The 21611-nt window shown below is 45.0% G+C and overlaps 1 protein-coding gene across 4 annotated transcripts in view; it reads right to left on the bottom strand.

Moving 5' to 3' along the window:
• LOC139054860 (transcription termination factor 2-like) overlaps window positions 1-21611 on the bottom strand; it is a 117549-nt gene that overhangs the window by 11654 nt on the left and 84284 nt on the right. For all 4 annotated transcript variants that reach the window (XM_070532528.1, XM_070532525.1, XM_070532527.1 and 1 more), the window contains exons 14-15: window positions 16870-17023; window positions 6806-6888 (exon numbers count right to left, since the gene is read on the bottom strand). In XM_070532528.1, coding sequence (XP_070388629.1) covers window positions 6806-6888; window positions 16870-17023 — 237 coding nt within the window. The remainder of the gene's footprint in view (window positions 1-6805; window positions 6889-16869; window positions 17024-21611) is intronic.

The following is a 21611-nucleotide window of genomic DNA, read 5'->3' on the forward strand; positions in this document are numbered from 1 at the left end:
TAGTTAATGTCTGATTTTTCGGACTCTCCAGGGGCCGCGAAAACGCCTGAAAAATCTGGCAGTCCAAAAAAAAAATGAATGCATGTCTTTTACTGCCCTTAAAGGCTCAAATCCGGGGTTGTTGGAGAAGTATGGGAGAGGCCTTTGCCCTGCAGTGGGCGTAACCAGGCTGATGATGATGATGATGAAAGGCTCAAATCACCACAGGCACGTCCGAAAACGCTCTGAAGGCTTGCCAGTACACATATTAGGTATTTTGGTGCTCGTACAGTGACAGGAGACGGCGGGTGCACGCCTGTATAATTAAGAAATACATACTGGGCCCTGTGACAATTGCTCCTTCCCACACTTAAGTTTCACCGTAATACTTTGCATATGCTTCACCGCGTAACACTACTGTATTGAGGCAAAGCACACTTTCGGAAACCGGCACTATGCAACGCGACGTGCTTTCCGAGCTTCAAAGCCATTGGCGAGGATTACAAAGGCTGAGCTAGCGCCATTGCTAACAGTGGCGAATTGATAACAATAGCGAACGTCGAAGTAGCTAGGCCTAGCATTGCCGTGGTGGTGGCTACGGCTGCCAGTGGATCTGCGTGCGAGAGCGCCAGTTCGAGGCAGCGAGATAATCACAATGGTGGCTTTGATTAATGCCATTTCAGACCTGCGGTCCCAGTAAAAAGTTGGGAAAATCGGAGGGCAAATGGTTCTTGCGTCCAAAATTTCATATGTCCTTATACATTGACTCTATGTAGTACGTGGTGATGCCGCGAAGCTGTCCGACTTATCGGGCATATCCCAAAAATTGCGTGTCCAGAAAATCGGTCGTTAACTACACTGGAAACTCTTGCAGCCCACAATACAACGTCAAAGACGATTTCTTACAATTATTCTCTGTTACTTGAGGCAGCATTAGTGCGACTTTCGTTCCCTTTCAATAAAATTACAGCTAATTTTCCCTAATAGAAGCACAAATTCCATGAGTTTTCCCTGATTATTTCCAGACTATTCAAGACCCCTGAGAATTCCCAGTTGGTAGACACCCTGAATTTGAAGCTGATAAAATGCGATATTGGAGCAGCTTGTAGCAGACTAAATTTGATTTTGGAGCAATTTGGAGCAGATAAAATTTCATTTTGAAGCAGTGTGGAGCAGGCAAGTCCGAAATTTGGTGGAATAATGCAATATGGCAGTGCACTTCGAAACCACAATGAAACACAGAATAAACCAACATGAGCGCTGTATTGCAACTGTCTTAAGCTGAATTTTGAAGCAGGTTACACTGATACTGAAACTGCACAGCGTATGCAAACTTTATTGCAATAGCAATTATGTGGACACTACAGGTGCATTTTTGCCGTTGGCATCAGCGTCGCTGTAATGTTCCGTATAAAGTGCAAGGAACACAACACCGTCGCCGCACACCGTATGTGCAAGTGAAAGCGTGCGAGGGGTGCACACGTTTGGGGCTAAACGTCACACGCGCAAGGAAGGAAAGCGCAAAGGAAGCGCGCCATCTTCCGTCGTGCGCTTGATTCTGGGGGGGGGGGGGGGGGGGTAGAAAAGAAAGGGGTGCATCGTTGTGCTGCGCATTCTGCAGCCGTGCAGGCTATATCTTGAAAGCAATCTGCATTGAAGGCAGAGTCCAGGCACTTCGACGACTTATACATTTGTTTGTGCTGCATTCTCGCCTCATCAGTTTGCGTTGAAGCGATAGACAGCATGAAGGTCAGTTCGCTCACTGCTGCTGCCATGCTTCCTCACCCCAGTGTTATGACAGCATGTCCGCGCTCATTGAATGTGATCTGTTCATGTTTGCCTATGCACGCTGACACCATGCTTTCTAATTTAGTTAGTAAGCGAATGTTTGCAAGTTTATACGGCTGATAAAAACTATAACTTTACTTTGTATACCACAATCAATGCTTCGCCTTTCGGGTGAAACTGCAACTTCTTATTGCAATACTGCCCGTAGATTTTTAATTAGTGGTAGCAATCACAAAAAACATGCATTCTGCAATAGTGAGACCAAAATTTCAAGAAGTAGCCCAAGATATTGTCACGTGGAGTGACGTATGAAGAACACTGTAGCAATACTGTGAAAGACGAAACTAACTTTAATTCGGCAAACCTGTGCCCACAAAAACAGGCTACACAAAGAACGGCAACAACGGCGAACAGAGTCGGCGATCGTCAAAATCTGATCAGCGGGTCAAGCGCGTCGGCTTTTATACAGCAGTCGTCGAATGTTCCAGACTAATTGCTGGGACCCATGTGTCTTCCACAAAGTTCTATACCATTCGTGTCATGCGATTAAATCAGATAACAAAAGGTTCGGCGACAACAGACAGTGGATAGAAGCATCGACAACCTTCCAGAAACTTCCGATACAAGCAGGCGCGTCCCGCGCTGTGCGATAACAGTTGTTAGGCAGCGAAACGTGGTCGCCCGATAAAGATAGGCAAGTGCATGTGTCACTATCTTATAATTACATTTTTCTTTGATGTATCTACAGTGTGGGTGAAGTGCCTGGGAATGTGCTTCACCAACAAACTGTACAGAGAAGCCAGTTACGAACTACTGTTTTATTGAAAGTCATTCCTCATAATCAGTGGTGGTTCAGTCAGTTTAGGATTTGGAGCAATTTCTGGACAAAAAAAAAATGTCATTCTTGAGCAGTTTAGGAACAGCCACAACAGCATATTTTGGTGCAGTTTTAGAGCAGGAAAATTGGTCTTTTTGGAACACTTGTAGTAGTACATCAGTAATCTGTAACTATTTGGCAAAGCTTGTTATTACTGTGGAATCAGTAAGCGCTGCTCAACAGTGAAGAAAGACACAAAGCCAACAGCAACCAATTGAGCTTGCCTTCCCACGGACGGTATACAGTGCACACTATATTGCAAACATACTTATTTGGGTTGGCAATTTTGTAAACAATCAAATAAAATTTGTAGGCTAACGAGAACAAACATGTGCACCAAAAGCTCTAAATAGGTCTAAAGGCCTGCCAGTACACTTATTAGGTGTATCAGTGCTCGTACTGTGATAGGAGATGGTGGGTGCATGCATGTATAAGTAAGGGAACCATACCCTGTCCAGTGAGAATTGCCCCTTTCCACTTTTCGTATGCTTCACCGCGTAACCATTCAGTACTATGGCGAAGCTCTCATTCAGGAACTAGCATTATGCAATGCTCCGTACTTTCCCAGCTTTGAAGCCATTGGCGAGGTTTACAAAGGCAGAGCGGCGCCATTGTTAACAGGGACGAATTGCTTCAATGAAAAACACGGCACCAAACTGCAAAACTGGTAGCTAATGTCAAAGCAGCTAGGCCTAACGTTGCCGCAGTGGTGGCTACAGCTATCAGCGCATCTGCGTGCGAGAGAGCTGGTTCGAAGTGGCAGGATAATTGACATGACCGCGGTGGTGGTTTCTTGTGTGGCTTTGATTAATGCCATTTTAGATCTGTGGTCACAGCAAAAAGTTCGGAAAATCAAACGCAAAGGTTTTTTGCATCCAAAAATTCAGACTTTGTTATACATTGACTTTATGGGCTACATGGCGTGCCGCGAATGTGTCCGAATTTTCGGGCCTGTGCGAAAAACCAGCCATCAGGAAAATCAGTCAGTGACTTTATTTGAATGTTCACAAATCAATTCGTATAGTAGAGTAGCTGCATAACATAACCCTACTGAAACCATTGCACTGCCGCGAAAACGTGAGAATAACGCACTTTTGCGCAGTTGGCGCAAATGACACTTGAGCGGGCGCAGCCAGGAGCAGGCAAGTCGAATTGTAGTAAAATGACACGAAAGTTGGACCACCACTGCTAACAGACCAGGGTGATTCAAAGCACATTACGCGTAACTTCCCGATATAACGTGAAACTATTCCAATCTGTTTTTATTCCAAATCCGCCATTAGCCCTTCACGGTCATGCCAGGAGTGGCCGCGTGTGCACCGGGAGCTTGCCATAAGCACCGAAAAGTCCATGTTATAAGCACGAAAACGACGAGAATGTGCGAGGGAGGCATTGTTGCGCGGTGGGTGAAATGTCAATGGCTGCACTCTATATTGGAGAACGAACCCACTCGCTTTGTGCACATGTCGAAGCAATTCTGGAGCAGCATGGGGCGATTTCGGTAAATTTTGTGTGTTTGGCGCAGTTTGGCACAGGTATTTGTGCTTGTAACACAATTGCACATCCGGCGCAGGAGTCCCACTCCTGTTAAATGTTTAGAAGTCCACTAAAGCTAAGGAGTTTACTAACTTAACTCATTAACTTAAAGATGAAAAGTTAACTCAATTAAACACTGCTGTCTTTAAATGCCCTTCGACATTGTATTATCAGAAGTGTAGAATGTACAGAATGCCATGCCGTTTATAATTACCGCGGTAGAGGTAATCACCTATGTGCATACTGAAAGAGCCATATTGAGCAAACACCGAAAAATGTCATAAATTAGCCATGTCTAGTTCAGTCTGACAATTTGCCCGTTTTGTAGTCTAGCTTAAAATTAACAATTAGCACTCCTGGACTATGTGCCCATTCCATTCCAACTCCATTCCGAAATTTTGGGCTCCCATCTATCTGCCACAATGGTGCTACCATTACATTCCCATTCCATCCCAGGTGTTTGAAAATGTGGAATGATTCTGGAATCATTCCAACTTTGGAGTTGCCACTGTGCAACTCTGGCATGTGTGCCAGTGCACATTAATACATCTCCGTCCCTAACCATTGTTCCTTGTTCAGGCAATGCTGTTCATCTGTGTCCCACGCAGTATTTCATAGAAGTCTGTTGTTGGGCAAGTCGGTCAAACATAAAACATAGCACTGAGAGCAGCACACACACAAGGAAAAAATTACAGCAGAACTAATCTCATGATGACACTCGATGGTAATGCAAATAGCAATCAAGCAATGTAGCGACAGATCAAATTCCTGAAGTTCCATTTATTTATTAAGGTTAGTGGCAATTATCAGACTTTCCTTGCTTCAGCTATATGACCCATACTCTGATATCGTCCCACTTAGCTATGGTACTTGCTTGCCAAAGTAGCCCATGATCGTGGAGGCATGACGACTGTATGACGCCCACGCAATGACAATGGAATGACGAAGCTGGAGTGATGCTGATCGAATGACAAAGGCGTATAACGACGACGACATGACGACAATGAAATGTCATCATTATTATTATGATGATGGTATAATGACAACAACTTGACGACAACAACCTGACAACAACATGAAGATAATGAGATGACGATGACTGTATGATGACAATCAGATGAAGGAGAGGGAATCGCGACGATGGCATGACCAAGAAGGCATGACAACGACGGTATGACAATGAATGCATGATGGCATATATGTGACAATGATGCAATGACGATGATGGCATGACAATGGCAGCATAATCACAACAGAATGATGACAGCATGATGACGATAGAATGACAAACAAGGATTGACACTGATGGATCGACGAAAGTGGTATGACAATGATGACCCGATGGCAATGGGAGGACGATACTGAAGTGATGACAATTCTGGAACAATGCGACAATGATGGCTTGATGACAATGGCACGACGAGAGTCCGATGCTGAAGTTGCAATGATGACGATGAGATGACTGCCATTGCATCCAGATGACGGTATAACAAATGCACAACGACGACTGCATGACAGGAATGCAGTGACGATGACAACAGCAGGAAGACAATGGGATGACGATGACTCCATCATGAAACCTGTATGACAAAACTGGTGCGACAACGATGGCACGACCATGATGGCATTATGACGACGGTCTGACAATGGAGGAATGATAGCAGCTTTCTAACTGTGAGGGCATGAAAAGGGTGGTCTAATCACAATTTAATGATAGTATGATTACAATACAATGGCAAAGACTGACGTCGATGGAACGAGGAAGGCGGTATGACAAAGGCTGCATGAAGGTAATGGAATGACATTACTGAAGTGATGACAATGATGAAACCACACCATGACGACGATGGCATGACGATGATTGTGTGACGATGAGGGCTTGACTATAATGCCATGACGAGAGTTGGATGACAAAGCTGCAAGGATGACGACAGAATGACCACGACAGTATCACAACCCCGAACACATACCTAGTGGCCCAAGCTGTTAGACAATTTTGATCACTGGGTCGGAGTGGAAGGAGTGACGACGGCAGCACAAGAGCTAGATTAACCATGAAGCTGGAACGACGACAATTCAACGACCACGATGGCCTCACTATGGCAGTGTGACAACAAATGAATGAGGATTGTATGACGATGGTGGTGTGACGATGACTGTATGACGAGTGACAGATGACAAAGCTAGAATGACGGCGATCACAGAAAGGTTGTAAAAAATAACTGTTTCTATTATGAAAACTGAAAAAAAGAAACATAAATGGAAAGAAGACTGCTGTTATCACTTGCCAGAAGTTTAGATCGTTCAGAAGTGCTGCCAGCTCTTCAGCATCACCTCCAAGATTAGGCGGCACCTACCCAAACAACACAAATCTAGGAGGTGATGCCATAGCTGCTAACCACCAGGTGCATGTGTTGTCTGCTTAGGTGCTGTTTAGAGGCTGCTAATAAGAAAATTACACAATTATCAATCCCATAGCTTTGCCAAGATTGCTTCACTGATACATACTACTGATTTATAACCAATTCACCGAAAGTTACATTTCTGTACAGTTGCCCTTGAATGCACGTTCGACCACTGATGAAGCCAGGCTAGCTTTGCCCATCCTACATTCACTCTACTCACCAGTGTACGTCGAGCACAAACATGTGATTGCCACCAATTAGGTTGAGGCCCACGCCGCCAGCTTCGAGAGAGAGCAGCATCACCTGAAGAAAGGTGGGCACATCATGAATGTTGGCTTCAGAGCAGGGTAGCTATTTCTAGCTCAGAACATCATAAAACTATAACACATCTCTCTCTTTCAGTACTAGACGCACAGCACTGTTCACAGGAGGCCACAAACAATGTCAATGCTACGTTTGTACCTTGACGTAACGAATAATTGGACATAACTAATATATAACTAATAATTGGATATGTATATATAAGTCGATTGAAAATGTTGCTTGCCAATATCAATGTGCAACAAATGTATATCAGTAAATATATCAGATATAATAAGTGTATTTTTGTGCCACATGCAACTTCACTATAACGAGCTTCAACTCTGCATGGGTAATATGCACCACGATGCAAGATAAAGGTGGAAATTCTAGCTGTCCACAGGGAGTGGCTATTAACACCATGACAAAGCACAGCTCCAAAGTGCAGCAGTGAAGAGCGTTTTCGATAATTAAAGACTTGTAGGAAGCATGCACAGCAACATCTGTACATGCAAACCAGCATTTCTGTTTCTGGCCTCCACCTAAAGGTAGCAGAATATATTGCAAAAAGGTATGAAGAAATGAGGAGGCGGCCAATCAGGAAATTGCAGTACGATGCTAGAGTATGACATCAAGGGTACTTGGGTGGAAAACTTTCACGGAAACATAAGGGCATACACTTCAACATGTTAAGCTCCCACACTCGGGAAACATATTTCTGCAATAATGAAAGTTTGAAGTTTATTCACGGTCTTATAAAGTATACACAATTTGATCATAATTGACACATAGCCGTGAAGGCTAGTATAGGTTCAAGGATATAAACAAAACAATGTAAGTATAGGATAAGCAGTAGTTTTACATCTCAACAGGAAAACAACACAACAAAAGAATGTTAAAATTGCAAACACTCATTAATTATTTCCGTACTGCACCCATTGGGCATCATTAGCCTGCGAACTATGATTTGAAACGCACTTTTCGAGGCTTTCTGCGCTGCTCATGGACATAATGCGCTATCAGACGTGAAGGAGGAGGACTATTTTGTTTTCTAAGCAGTTCGCCTTTTCCCTCAGGCGGTGATTTTTGAATGCGCTTGGAAGTTTTCGCGCTCATCAAAGTAGAAAGCAAAAACGGCCGTCCGCTATCAATGATTTGAAACGCCGATTTCAAGACTTTCTGCGGTGTTCACGGATACTCTGCACCATAGGACGTGAAGGAGAACTATATTTTCGTTTTCTAAGCAGTTCGCTTTTTCCCCACCAGGTGTTGATTTCTGAATGCACTCTGAAGTTTGGCAATCATCAAAGCAGAAAACAAAAATTGCCGCCTCCGGGAGAGGCGCAATGTGCTTCGAACGATTGCAGGTCTCGAAATTCTGCTGCGTTTGCGGCTGACTGCGTACACGGATTGAGCAGCAGCGAATCTGAGGATGCTACCTTTTCGGCGGACTTTGACTCTGAGACTGGCAACGATGCAAGCCAGCCCAGAACATCGAGACCCTCGTTATGTAATAAACAAGAAAGGGGGTTAACGGAGGGGTCCAATTTTCATTAGTCATATCATAAGAAGCCAACAAACACTGACACCAAGGACAACATAGGGGAAATAACTTGTGCTTAATAAATGAAATAAGGTAGGATAAATTAATGGAAATGAATGGGGATGAAAAAACAATTTGCCACAGGTGGGGAACGATACCACAACTTTTGCATTTGCAGTCTTGATTTTGGCAATTTATATTTTCCTTATGACATATGTCTCGTTAATAAAAATTTTATACATGAAAAGTGCATTCATTCTGCCTTTTGTTTACATACTACATAAAATATTGATTGCAGTAGTTCCTTGAGAAAAAAAATATGCCATAACCTACAAAAAACACCTATTTTCCCCATGGTAGGGAAAGAGTTAAAGCACATGCGATACCGTGTTAAAGGACTGCTCAGTAGGTATGGCCATTGTGAACAGACAAGCGCAGCGCATAGACCACGTGGTGGCAATCATGTCTGGAAATTATAAAGCAGCTGCACTGCACAAGAACAGCTGAAATTTGAAACAGAAGGCTGCGTGCCCTTCCTCTCGATGAAACTCTATTCTCTGCCAGAGAGTCAAGGTCTCACGCACAAATGCCTCTACATAAGACACATTGCCTGCATTGTCATCAATTAAAGCATGTGACCTCAGTAAATTGTCCAATTGTCCCATGCAAAATGCGCAATACTGCCACCAGGAAGGCACTGTGCAGAAACAAGACGAAGAGAAGGAAAAAAGTCACAGTGTCGACCGGTGAAAGGTGAAAGTCTAGCGTAAGGAAAGCCCAGCCAAAACAAGCCATAGTGGTACAAGGAACAGCCTGATGTCTTACAGCTCTATATTACGAACTTGATGACTTGTACAGCTTGCTGGGCTGGTGCCATGCTAACGAGCTATCGATAAAACCACTGAAAACAAAATTTGTTGCGTTTACTTCCCCATCAACAAATACCTCTCTCGATTTTTTCAATTTCTTTTGGCACCAGTCCCCTCCCTACAAGTTTTTTCTTCTATCTTGTTTCTGAACCTGATTGCAATCTCAATTTTATCAAACAAATAGCTAAAGTAAAACAGAAGATTACCTACGGGATTGGGGTGCTTCGAAAAACGCAACACATATTTACCCATGTAACACTACTAGTATCCTTATACTTCTCATTCATTTTTTTTTCACTTTAACTATTGCATTATTTGCCCAGGAAACACATACATAACCCATTTCCAACCATTGCAAATCTTGCAGAACCAAGTCTTCAAGGTAATTACATTTAGTCCATACAACCACAATGCCTCAAATTCATCATGAACTGACACATTACCTCGGTTGGAAAGCTTATTAAATATAACCTTGGTATGTTTTAGTTCAGACAAATCAATAACACACAATGCAATAGCTGGATACCCCAATCTTCTCTAGTAAATATCAATGTTGCCAGACTCGCATTAAACAAGAACCTCATTCAACCCAAAATGCACACTAATTATTGCAAGCAAAATGTCCATCTCTCATCCACCGCTCTCTGGGACATACTACCACTAGAAATAAAAACATTTGGGATCCATGAATTTACAAAACAACTAAAAGAATGCATTCTATCCTTTGCTAATGCTTCATTAACTTTCTACTCAAACATTCTTTCAACGTGTATTTGTTGTGCTATCGTAATATTGCTGTTGGATGTGCTTATCATGCTTACTTTATTGATAATTCAGCTGTGTCTGTCATGCGTTATTTATACTATTAAGTTATCTATGTGTTTAAAAAGGTTATATAACAGCACTCTTTTATACGCTTGTAATTCACATAAGTTTATTTATCTAGCTATGCTAATTATGTCACAAAACCTTTACCTTCTTCTTGTTTACCAGTTGTTGCAAGTACTGTCTTGTTTGCTTTATGTTTAGCTTGGAAAAGAGGTTATAGCTTTTACCTTAGGGACCTCCTCATATATACAGTTAAACCTTGATTTATTAAACTTCAATGTAATGAAAGCCTCGATATAACGAACTATTGAACTGTTTATAACTTCTTATAGAACACCATGTATTTAGGACTTCCTCATAACGAAGTGCATTTATACACAATTTGAATGTAAATGAAATTTCACTGCCGCCGCGAAGGAATATTGAGACCGTAAATGGAAACTTCTGCAGATGCATACAGTCAAATGCTTGAACCACAAGCAGCTGCTTACGAACGCACCTCTCAAATCACATGATGCGAGACCAAGAGCAACTACCAAAGCGGAGGAGCATCATGTTCCAAAGTTCAAGTGCGACAAGATCATATTGTGCCCGGTGCTTTGTGTGCGAGTGAAAGCTGGCGAAGGTGAGCCGAGAAGGACGGTGGCTTGATGAGTGCCGTCTTTCTGTGCAGGCAAGGGAAACGGGGGGGAGGAGAGCGAGTTCACAGCAACGTGATCAAGTGCACAAGGGGAAGGGGGGTGGGAGTGGGGGACAAGCACGACTGTGGATAGGTGCCTGCGCAGCTGAGCACACCTTGCACGCCATTTTAGAGCCACTCTGCCATGTCTACAAAGGCTGGGCGAGCTGAGACGGCATGGCCTCATGCGCCGTCTTCCTGCATGTTTAGTACTTCAGGTTGTGTAATCTCGTGTTTTGGAGATGCGTTGGAGTGAGACACAGATGAAGCATTCACCCCCTACTGTCAGCGCTTTTCAGGATAGCTTCATGCCACTACAGCAAACACTATCAACTGCAGAGGCAAATTGGAGCTGAAAAGTGATAGTGGCTTCGCTTCGTATTTTTCGTTGCCAACTCTCAAGCTCAACAATACAGTCAAACCCACTTATAACAATCCTGGTTTTAACAAGATATCCGTTACAACAATGAGAAGCTGGAGCACCGTCAACTTTTATATGTTTTCCATGGTGAAATAGCCTGCTTACTACAATACCCTGATGCCACATTATCGGTTATAACAATGAAGTCTGGCTGCTGGGTGTCCAAGCTGAAAGGTAGTGAAATGCGAAATCCTTGAAAAGAAAAAAAAAAGAACGAGAAATTTGAGTCGCTGCACAATGGGCAGCTGCTCCAACAGCCGCTGTGCACTTATTTTCCAGCCATCTTCGAGCAGTTCTCTCCCAGCGACCTTCCAGCCCTCCGAACACGAATGAGCTGTGCCCATTGCTCTACGCCGCCCCCCCCCCCTCCGAAACAGGAATGGACTGTGCCAATTGCTTCGCTCGCCCATTGTTTGCATGTTGCTCGCTGGCTCCTCATTCCATACAGTTCTGCAAACACCTTAATCGCTCGTGTTCGTCTTTGTTGGTTGCGTTGAAGTCGTTCCTGGCCACGCGGTTTCTCAGCTTCACTTGACTCGCCGCTGAAACGGAAGATGGCTGATCCGCCCTCTGATCACCAGCAATGCACGATGTTGCTGGTGAAAAGAAAGCACACGGCTATAGATTTGGAAATAAGTACTTCTAACCGATAAGACGATCGTTGCGAACATGCTTGCATCAGACAGCGACAGTGATGACGGTAGCAATGACTTGGTAGAGCAGGCTGCCTCAACGCTGTCCTCACAGGAGGCCCTGCAGATGATTCAGTCCCTCCTGGGCTTCGTTTTCACGAGGAACCTTCCACTGCACAACATGGAACACTTCGATGCCTTGGAGAAGAATGTCGGCAAGCTTCATGTAAAACATGCATGGCTGATGGACATAGGCTTATCTCGTGCAAGCCAGTAAGAAGTACGTGGCAAGATGCTTGTGGCGATCTCTCCTCAGCATTTCTTGCAGATTTATCAAGCTGACAGGCTGCCGCAGTAGCCTTCTTGCTATCTTTAAAAGGCCCCTTTTGGGGCCACGAAAGTGATGTCTTGGCAGTGCTCGCATATCGCTTGCCACCCGTGACACCTCTTTGCAGTTGTTATGGCAGTGCCGTTCTTTAACGCCGGCAGCCGCTGCTTGTTACACACGATCGAAGCGCCCAGGAAGCAGTTAAAACGATTGAACACAATCAGCAGCCAGGCAGAGGAAGGTGGTAGGGAGGGGCACTGGCCTCCCCGCCTATAGAGTTTTCTCACATCAGCTCTGCCATCCCCCTATTTTGATTTTTTCATGCAACCCAGTTATAACAATTATTGGTTATAACAATGAAATTTTCGTGGCACTTGAATAATGCTTTAGGTGGGTTCAACTGTATATATTTTTTTCTCTTCAAACTTACTTTTCCTGATTGCTAGAAAATTTGGGTAATTTTGCAGCCCCTTTCGATTTAAAAAAAATGCGGTGGCAACTGTACCTATAAGCATAAAAGGTTGAATTTCAATATAATAAAATTTCGATATAATGAAGTAAATGCTATTTTACAGACTTATTATAATCGAGGTTTACCCCTTTGTGGTCATAAGTCTTTACCAAATTTGTGGTAGTTCCAGTCAGAAGCTATTCTGTGCTTTTTAGGTGCCATGCAGAAAAAATTGGAGGACGCTTAAGCTTCGCCTTCAAGAGTGGAACGCGACAGCGTTCCCGTCGACCCGCCAAGGGGTGTAAGACAATGGGCTACAGGGCAGCCATCACTTACAAGGCGCCCCGCATCGGAGGCGGTGAGCGTCGAGCCATGTGGTCGAGCAACGCGGTGTTCGGCGCAGCAACGAAACGTGCGCCTGAGCAAGCGGAGCGAACCAAAGAACTCGGTATCCCAGAGGGGGAAATGATGCACGCCAGCCAAACGTCGTGATCGGCACGGGCAGAGAGATAGAGAGAAAGTGATCTAAAGAAAGGAAGGACGCTTGATTCTACAGAGGGAGCAAGGCGAAGCGTTGTCAGGGGAGAGAGTCCGAGCCGCGACAGCTCCAATGCGCGCGTGGCGCGCCATCTGTCGGGGCAGCGCCGTACATGGAGAGGAGGGGGTCTTCTGTGTTTGCCGCAAGATGGCTCTCCGTGTGCGGAAAGCGCAGAAGAAATGCAGCGAAACGCACTTCGCTACTCGTGTAATTGCGACTTCTGTAAGTTACATGTTCATAATTACCGATATACACCACAGTATAACTTTCCACGGCTCGTTTCGAAGGCAACACCGCATTCACTAGAGGCGCGTTTGTACCTTTTGGAAGCATCGAAATCGTGGCTGAGTGGTAGCGTCTCCGTCTCACACTCCGGAGACCCTGGTTCGATTCCCACCCAGCCCATCTTGGAAGTTGCTTTTTATTTATGGAGTGCCTGCCGTGATTTATCGCTCACGGTCAACGCCGCAAACGCCGACACCGACGCCGACGACACCGGCTTTTCTGCGACACGAGCTCCTTAACGCTATCGCGTTAAAAACGCTCAGGTACACAAACAGATGTTAGGGGATTTAGTGGACAAATATTTCTCGATGCCCTTAGTCGTCAGTGGTACTTCAGCACAGTATGGTAATGCTTAAAGCAGTCACCAGGGTGGAGGCCAGGATTTGCACTGCATGTCTGGCAGTAGAAAACAGTCTCATTCCTGCCACCTTCTTTCTATCACTGTACACAACACAGTACTTGCTGTTACCATTCGCATTCTTATATATGAACTGTGGATTGCCATCCAAGCACTCATCCCGTTGGGAATTTTCGAACAGGCACCTCTTCAGTTTTGATGAGATGTCTTCAACAAGAGGTTCAATAAGTTTTCGTCAGTAGGAGAGGTGTCTCAGTGCCTTGATGCCTTTGGCAGCCAACTGCATTTTCATCAAAAGGTCTCTGTTCACAAGAGAAACCTCAATCAGCCAGAAGAACAGCTTCCTCTACCATTTCACTGATTTACGTGCAACCGCATAGCCTGCACAGTAGTGGTCACGCCTGTTGACAGCCCCCATGTTCGCTGTAAAGTCACAGACGACAACACATTTCTGCAATGTAACAATTTTACCACGAGACTGCTTTCTTGTGATCTCTTGCATCACTGCGGTGACCTGCCTACCTCACAAAGCAAGGGCCATGTATGAGTCACCATGTCAATACGTAGCCACTTCACTTTTCTTGATTTTTTTTTCTGTAATTGCTGCAGCATATTCTTCCTGTGAGGCACACATTTTTCGAAAGCATTTCTTCGGCAAGCAGTGGTGACGTGTAGTACCTGTCAGTGTACAAGTGGTACCCAGAACCACCACTGGTGAGAAGCACTTTCTACGGGAGGTGTAGAACAATGAAGCATGTAAACAGGAGGTCCGGTCAACAGAAGCACTCTGTGGTAGGGATTCCATAATATGGCTTAAAGGCTGAAACATACCCAGTCTTGCAGTCGGCGAATGCAAATACAGTACACAAAGGCCCCACTTCGTTGGTTTTTGTGGATTATAATACAGTCTACATTCGTCACAACGAACCCACGTACAACAGGCCTTCGGATATAACGAAGCATATTTCAACCTTAGTTTGCTCTACCTATTTTATTAATGCAACAAAGTTCGCTTTGAACAGACTGTGCTACAACAGACTATCGGCTACAGTGGATGAAATTAATGGCAATTTTTGTCAATACCAGGCATATAAAATGGACTTTTGCTGTGTCGACATGGGCTGACAACTGACTTGCGAGGGGCAGCCAACGATCGCGGCACGCCCAAGTAACGAAGGCAGAGCTGAAGAGCGCCAGCTTCTTTCGCCTGCGAGGCACCAGGAGGAGGCGAGGGAGGGTTCTGCTGCTTATGGCGCGGCCATGCAGGTGCCATATCTTGAAAGCGATCTGTCATGTGGACAAAGTGCGCGTCTGCATGGGCACCGTATCTTGAAAGCGATCTGCGATGCGGACAAAGTGCGCCCAGTGCCGGTAGCTTCATATGTGCTGTGCTTTTGACGTTTAGTTTGTGATGAAGCAAGAGACAGCACGAAGGTCAATTCACTCGCTGCTGCTACCGTGTTTCCTCAATCCAACGTTTTGACAGTAACTTCCCATGATTATCGGGCGAGATGTGTTCATGTTTACCTGTGTGTGCGTGACACCATGCTTGTTAATTTAGCTAGTAAGTGAATGCTTACAACTTTATACGGCCGATGAAACTACCATCCTTACTTCGCATAGCTGTCTACTAATTTGCTATTGCAATCGATGCTTTGCCTCTTGGGTGACACTGCAACCTTTTTTGTTTGCTTTTTTGCTTTGAACATTTCTCACTTGCTCTTTGCAAAAACATTGTTATGCATCGCAGCCAAAGTTTCGGAAACAAACATTATTTGTCGGATTATCAGGGTTCGTTGTAATGAGAGTCGACTGTATTTGACTTACACCCTACCTTTGAAACCAACAGTGTTTTCGTCAGCACAGATTTTGGTCCTGCATCGAAATGCTCTCGGCACTTTCTGTCAATGCACTCAACATTTCTGATCTTGCTGTTACATGTTTGTCTGTTTGGAGAATCTTGGTCTGGCTTGCGAACATGCAGCGCCCAATATCTCAAGAAATCTGGTGCAAGTGAAGACCATAGGGAAGAGGGGCATCTTCATCAGTGTATTTTGGCTGAAATACTTTTATGTCAGGTTTTAGGTTCAGTGCCACGTTCATTATTAAACCCAAAAACGCCTTAAACTTGATGTACGGATATCGACTGCCATGTTTTCCAAAGCCTCAAATGGACTCACACTTGCAATTTTCCTCGATGGCATACCAATTCACTTCTTGAACAATTTCTTCTATGAGCTCATTGGTAAATAACAGCTGGAAATAATCAAGCTCATTGTGAAGATTGGAAAAAGCAACCTTTGAGCTGGAATTTGTCACTGTGAAGGAAATATTTTTGAAATCTTTAAAATATGTAGCGTACAGTCTCTAGCCGCCTGCACCACGTTGTTGGTGAAAACCACGTGAACCATCGGCTCCCGAGTCATCACAGTCAGTCTCTTCTGACATGCTGTCATCCGACGATATCTGATGACATTCTGAAGGCAGCACATAGCCCTCCTTGGCGCCGAAATCATCGTCAGACTCACTAAACTCCCGCGAGTTACATCCACACAATGCCTGGACAGAAAACGTCACTGTCTGGTTAGCAGTAGGCACCACAACTTGCCCGCAAAAATCTCTTCAAATGCATTTGAAAAAGTGCTGCCCTCATCTGGAGACAACAAAAACTGCAATGAGCAGTTGAAGAATGCTTCTGAGAGATGCCGCAACCAATACAAATAAACGGAGAATTCGAGCGAGCGAGCGTGTTGGGCGAATCCCAACATGTGACCGGAGCTGACATTTTCACATGGCAGCGTGGGCCTGACACACGTCCGCAAAGGGTTAACTGTATAAATGTCTTGTGATCACTCTTACTGCCACAATAAAAGCGATTCTGATTCCGCTAAGCGATATGGCAAATGTAAACGTCTAACACTTTGTTTCATCCTGAATGGCACATTATGGTGCAAAGGCTCAACAAGGCAATTGAGACTTGAGTTACATGGTCAAAGAGCTCTGGCAGCTCAGCTCACTAACCTAGCCACTGCTGCATTACCAGGCGACTCACCGTGGGTCCCCCCCGCTGCTGGTTGAAATTGGTCACGTGGGACGCCCTCTGGTGGCCGGGAATGCTGCCCTGGATGGTGACACAGGGGATGCCCCGCCTCTCAAGGTGCCGGCGCACCAATGACAGAAGTGAAGTCCATCGAGACACCACCACACTGCATGACATTCCACAACACCAGTGTCACATAACATAGTACAGTGCAATCCACTCTTAATGATACCACATATAATTATATATCAGATATACCAGGGTTCTCCCAACGGTGGGTAGTAGTGGTTTTGCCGACCTCCACTATGGCCAACTGCCCACCTCTATGACCACCCACCCACCACCTCCCACCTCTCGGGCTTCAAGTTTGCTGTACTTGGGGACAACTTTCTGTGCCTATGCAACAGCAGCTACGAGCAGAAGGGGCTGGTTTCCACAGGCATGCTGTTACGTGCAATCATGGACGCTGGTGGGAAACAGTTGCACATGCTCACGAGCCAGAAACACCAGCTGGGAAGCTGGAGGCAATCGCGGACGATCTCGGCACTACGCCTCTAGAACACTGTGGCGGTCCGGTCGGGGGTGCTATTCTGGACACCTAGACCTAGAAATATGTTCTTGGGCTGCTTCACACATCGTATGAGCTGATCGTTCCTGCCGCTGCACTCAACTTTACTTCGCAGGAAGCAAAGCATGTTTTTTTTGTTTCGCCTAATGTCAGTACCTCTCGATGTCCTTCATGGTCACCATTGTTTAATTGCCCTCTCCGTTTGTAGCGTCACATGAAGCTTGTTAAACGGTCCGGCAGCGGAGTTCTTGTCCCACTCTCAGTCGAGATATCCACAATTTACCCCGAAAATACTTTAAGAAAAAGGGCAATAAATACATGGCACGTATGTAAAATAGTACAGTGCCGCAGAAAATTTCGACAGCTGATTTTTCAATACAATTAAACCTCAATATGACGAGCTTCAACATAACTAAATTCTCAATATAAAGAAGTGTTTAACATTTCATAACTTTCTGTTCATAGAACCTCCATATAACGAAGTGTGTTTGTATGCATTTCAATATAACGAAATTTCACTGCCACCGCAAAGGAATGCCGAGACACTAAATGGGAACTTCTGTGGATGCAGATGGTCAAATGATCGAGTGGCTGCTTGCAAATGCACCTCTTAAATTGTGCGCTGCGTGACAAGAGTGACTGCCAAAGTGGAGCTGCATCATGTTCCGTATAAAGTCAAAGTGCGATAAGATCCTATCACGCCCTGTGCACTGTGTGCTTTCGGTGCGAGGGAAAGTATGCGACGGTGGGACCAGAAAGATGGCGGCTTCATGAGTGCTGCCTTCCCACACAAGCAAAGATAAAGAGGGGGAGGGAAGCGAGCTCGCAGTAACATGATCAAGCACGTGCAAGAGGGCGAGGGGGGAGGAAGTGGGGAGCAAGTTGGCGCGCGTCTCGGCCATGGCTACGCATGGCTGTGAGTGCGGCTGAGTGCATACGCAGCCGTGCAACTTGCTTGAGAGGTAATCGAAACGGCATGACATCATGTAAGCTGTCTTCTCATGCATTTAGTATTGGAGGTTGCGTAACCTTGAGTTTCAGTGAGCATTGGAGCGAGAAGCAGACGAAGTATTCGCTCCCCACTGCCGGCACTTTTCACGATTGCGTCGCCCCAGTGCGAGCAATGCTATCATCTGAGGGAGTGGAGTGCACGTGCAAGCGTGGATGGCTTCGCTTAATTTGTACCGCCACGAGGATATCGTTGTTGTAAGTGGCATGAAACCGAATCATTTATTGCCGACTTCCAAATTCATCAAAATGAATTGTTTTCTCATCAAATTTGTTTTTTTTTTTTGGTTGCCCAATAATTCAGAAAATTCTGTGGCCCCCTTTTCATTTAATAAAAATCGATCAGCGACTGTACTTATTTGCATAAAAGGTTGAATTTCAACACAATAAAATTTCGATAGAACGAAGGAAATTGCCAATTTTACCAATCTTGTTACATCGAGGTCTAACTGTATGCAATTTCGAGTTAACGCGGTATTACTGTGCGTCTGAAAAGCAGAAATAAAATTTTCCTGCATTGCTGCATTACATGATTGCAATCAAATGTCTATTGTGTTGTCATTATTCAGCATGTGCCTGTGCCTCGCCTATACAGTGGAAGTCAATAATACTGCGAAACATACTTATAACAATACCAGTTTTAACAATGAAAAACTGCTACACCGTCAACTTTTGTGTGTTTTTCTATGGGGAAATAACCTGCTTACTACAATGTCCCCATGCTGCATTATCGGTTATGATGATGAAGTCTGACTGCTGAGTGTCCGTGCTGGAAGATAACAGAATGCAAAATCTTTGAAAAGAAAAAAAAAAAGTGAAAATGCGAGCAGCTGCACGATCGCCCACCACCTCAACTGCCGTAGCGTGCTTCTTTCCATGAGAGATGCGGGCGCTAGCCTCGTGCGCATCTCTCCCGTCGCCCTTCTACCCCCTCCAAACACGAATGGGCAGCATCCACAGCTGTGTTACGCCACCCTCCGAAACATGAATGAACAATGCTGCTGGCGCTGCTCCCAGATTGCTCGCTGGGCCCTCACAGTTGGTTCTTTATTCTATGGCCCTCATTCTGCGCAATTCTGCTATTGGATTAAATCGCTCGTGCTTGTCTTTGTTTGTTGCGTCGAAGACGTACCTTGCTGCGCTGTTTCTCAGCCTTGTTTGACTTGCCACCGAAATGGAAAATGGCTGATCCGCCAGCTGATCATCGGCAATGCACAATGTTGCCAGTGAAAAGAAAGCGCACGGCTATACATTTGGAAACTAAGTGCTTCTAACCAATGAGACAATCGTTGCGAGTGTGCTTGCATCGGATAGCGACAGTGACAGCCATGACGGCAGTGCTGACACGGTAGGGCAGGCTGCCTCAACGTTGTCCCTGCAAGAGGTCCTGTAGATGATTCAGTCCCTCATGAGTTTGTTTTCGCAAGGCACCTTCTGCTTCACTATGTGGAGCACCTGGATGCTTTGGAGAAGGATCTTGGCAAGCTTTGCGTAATGTAAGCAAGGCGGACAGACATGCAGTTTTCTCATGCAAGCCAGTGGGAAGAACGTGGCAAAATGCTTGTGGCAATTATGTCTCAGCGTTTCTCCTGGATTTCTCAAGCTGAGATGCTGCCACAGCAACCATCCTGCATTTTTAAAAAGGTGCCTTTTGGGCCCACCAAAACGATGCCTCGGCATAGCTCGTATGTCACTTGCCACCCATGACCCCTCTTTGTAGTTGTTATAGCAGTGCTATTCTTGAACACCGACAGCCATGGCTTGTTAACAACACATGATCAGAGCACGCAGGAAGCAGCGTTAAACAGTTCAACAAGTCAACATAATCAGAAGCTGGATGGAGGAAGGTGGTGGGAAGGGAAACTGACCCCTCCCCTCCCATTATCCCCCATTATAGTTTTCTCGGGACTGCTGCGCCATCCCCCATTTTGATTTGTGTTTCATGCAACCCAGTTAGAACAATTATCGGCTATAACAATGGCATTGTTGTGGCACTTGAATACTGTTATAAGTAGGTTCGACTGTACAATGGAACTGCATTGATACGTTCCACGCTGTTGTCTTTTCCCGGCTGGAATGTCGTGTTGTTGTGGTTCTGACCTAAATCCTATTGACTCCTAGGTATTATGTCCCCATTTGGTACAGTGCCATTCTGTAGTGTTTCCACATTTTACATTGGATTTAAAAGTGGCTGCCACATGAATATAATGATGCAGGGAGAATCTGGCTCTTGCACACTGCAAAAAGCAATCAATTCGTTGCAGCAAGCTAGTGGAGTTTCCAATAAACGACCAAGGTTGCACAAGCCAGGTGCTGAACATACATTGGGAGAAAGCACACACAAAGCACTTGGCGAAGTATCTGAAGAAGTGAACATTGAAACCTACCAGGAACAAGTACAGGGCTGCATTTACTTTGGGCCCAGCAAGGGTCTTATTTGTGTTTCACAATTGCCGGTTCTCTTTAGTCAGCTTCGGCACAGTAGAACCGTGTCATGCATTCAAGCATACGTGTCTCTTAATTATACTCGCGTGCCTGTGTGCTGTTGCTGGTCACAGTACAAGCCCCAAGACATGTAAGAACTGCGCTGGCAGTCATTCAGGCTGTTTCTGACAAGCTGTAGCGATTTGAGCCCTTCCTCTAGGTTACGTTTTCCCTGCTTGTACGTTTTTTTTTCCACAGTCCACTAAAAACGTATCAACAAGGTTCTACTGTACTTTGTGACACTTCATCCGACAAAATGTGTGACTGCAACCAACATTATTGCACCGAGGTTCGTGGCATACTCCGCGGTGAAAAAGGGGAGCAACGCATTGTAAACATGCACATTGTCAAATCCTGATTAACCTCCCATGCTGTCAAAATTCTTGCTTCGGTTACCGGCTCTTCATAACTGTCACTTTCATTCGCACTTGTGTCCTTTCCACCCTAGATAGCTTTGAAAACATTGGCCACCAGTTACTATGCTACAGTCCACTTATAACAATACCACATATAACAGTATATTGGTTATAACGATGAATCAACTTAAGGGTGCGAACTTATGCATTAAGGCAATAAGAAAAAACCCACATGTAACAATATTGTTATGATGCATTTGGACAGTACTGTGCACGCAAGAGGGAGACGAAGAGGAAGTGGTAGACTGTTTCTAGGAGCTGTGACCTTTGTACCAGCC

Source organism: Dermacentor albipictus, chromosome 1 (genome assembly GCF_038994185.2).
Source record: "Dermacentor albipictus isolate Rhodes 1998 colony chromosome 1, USDA_Dalb.pri_finalv2, whole genome shotgun sequence".
NCBI lineage: Eukaryota > Metazoa > Arthropoda > Arachnida > Ixodida > Ixodidae > Dermacentor > Dermacentor albipictus.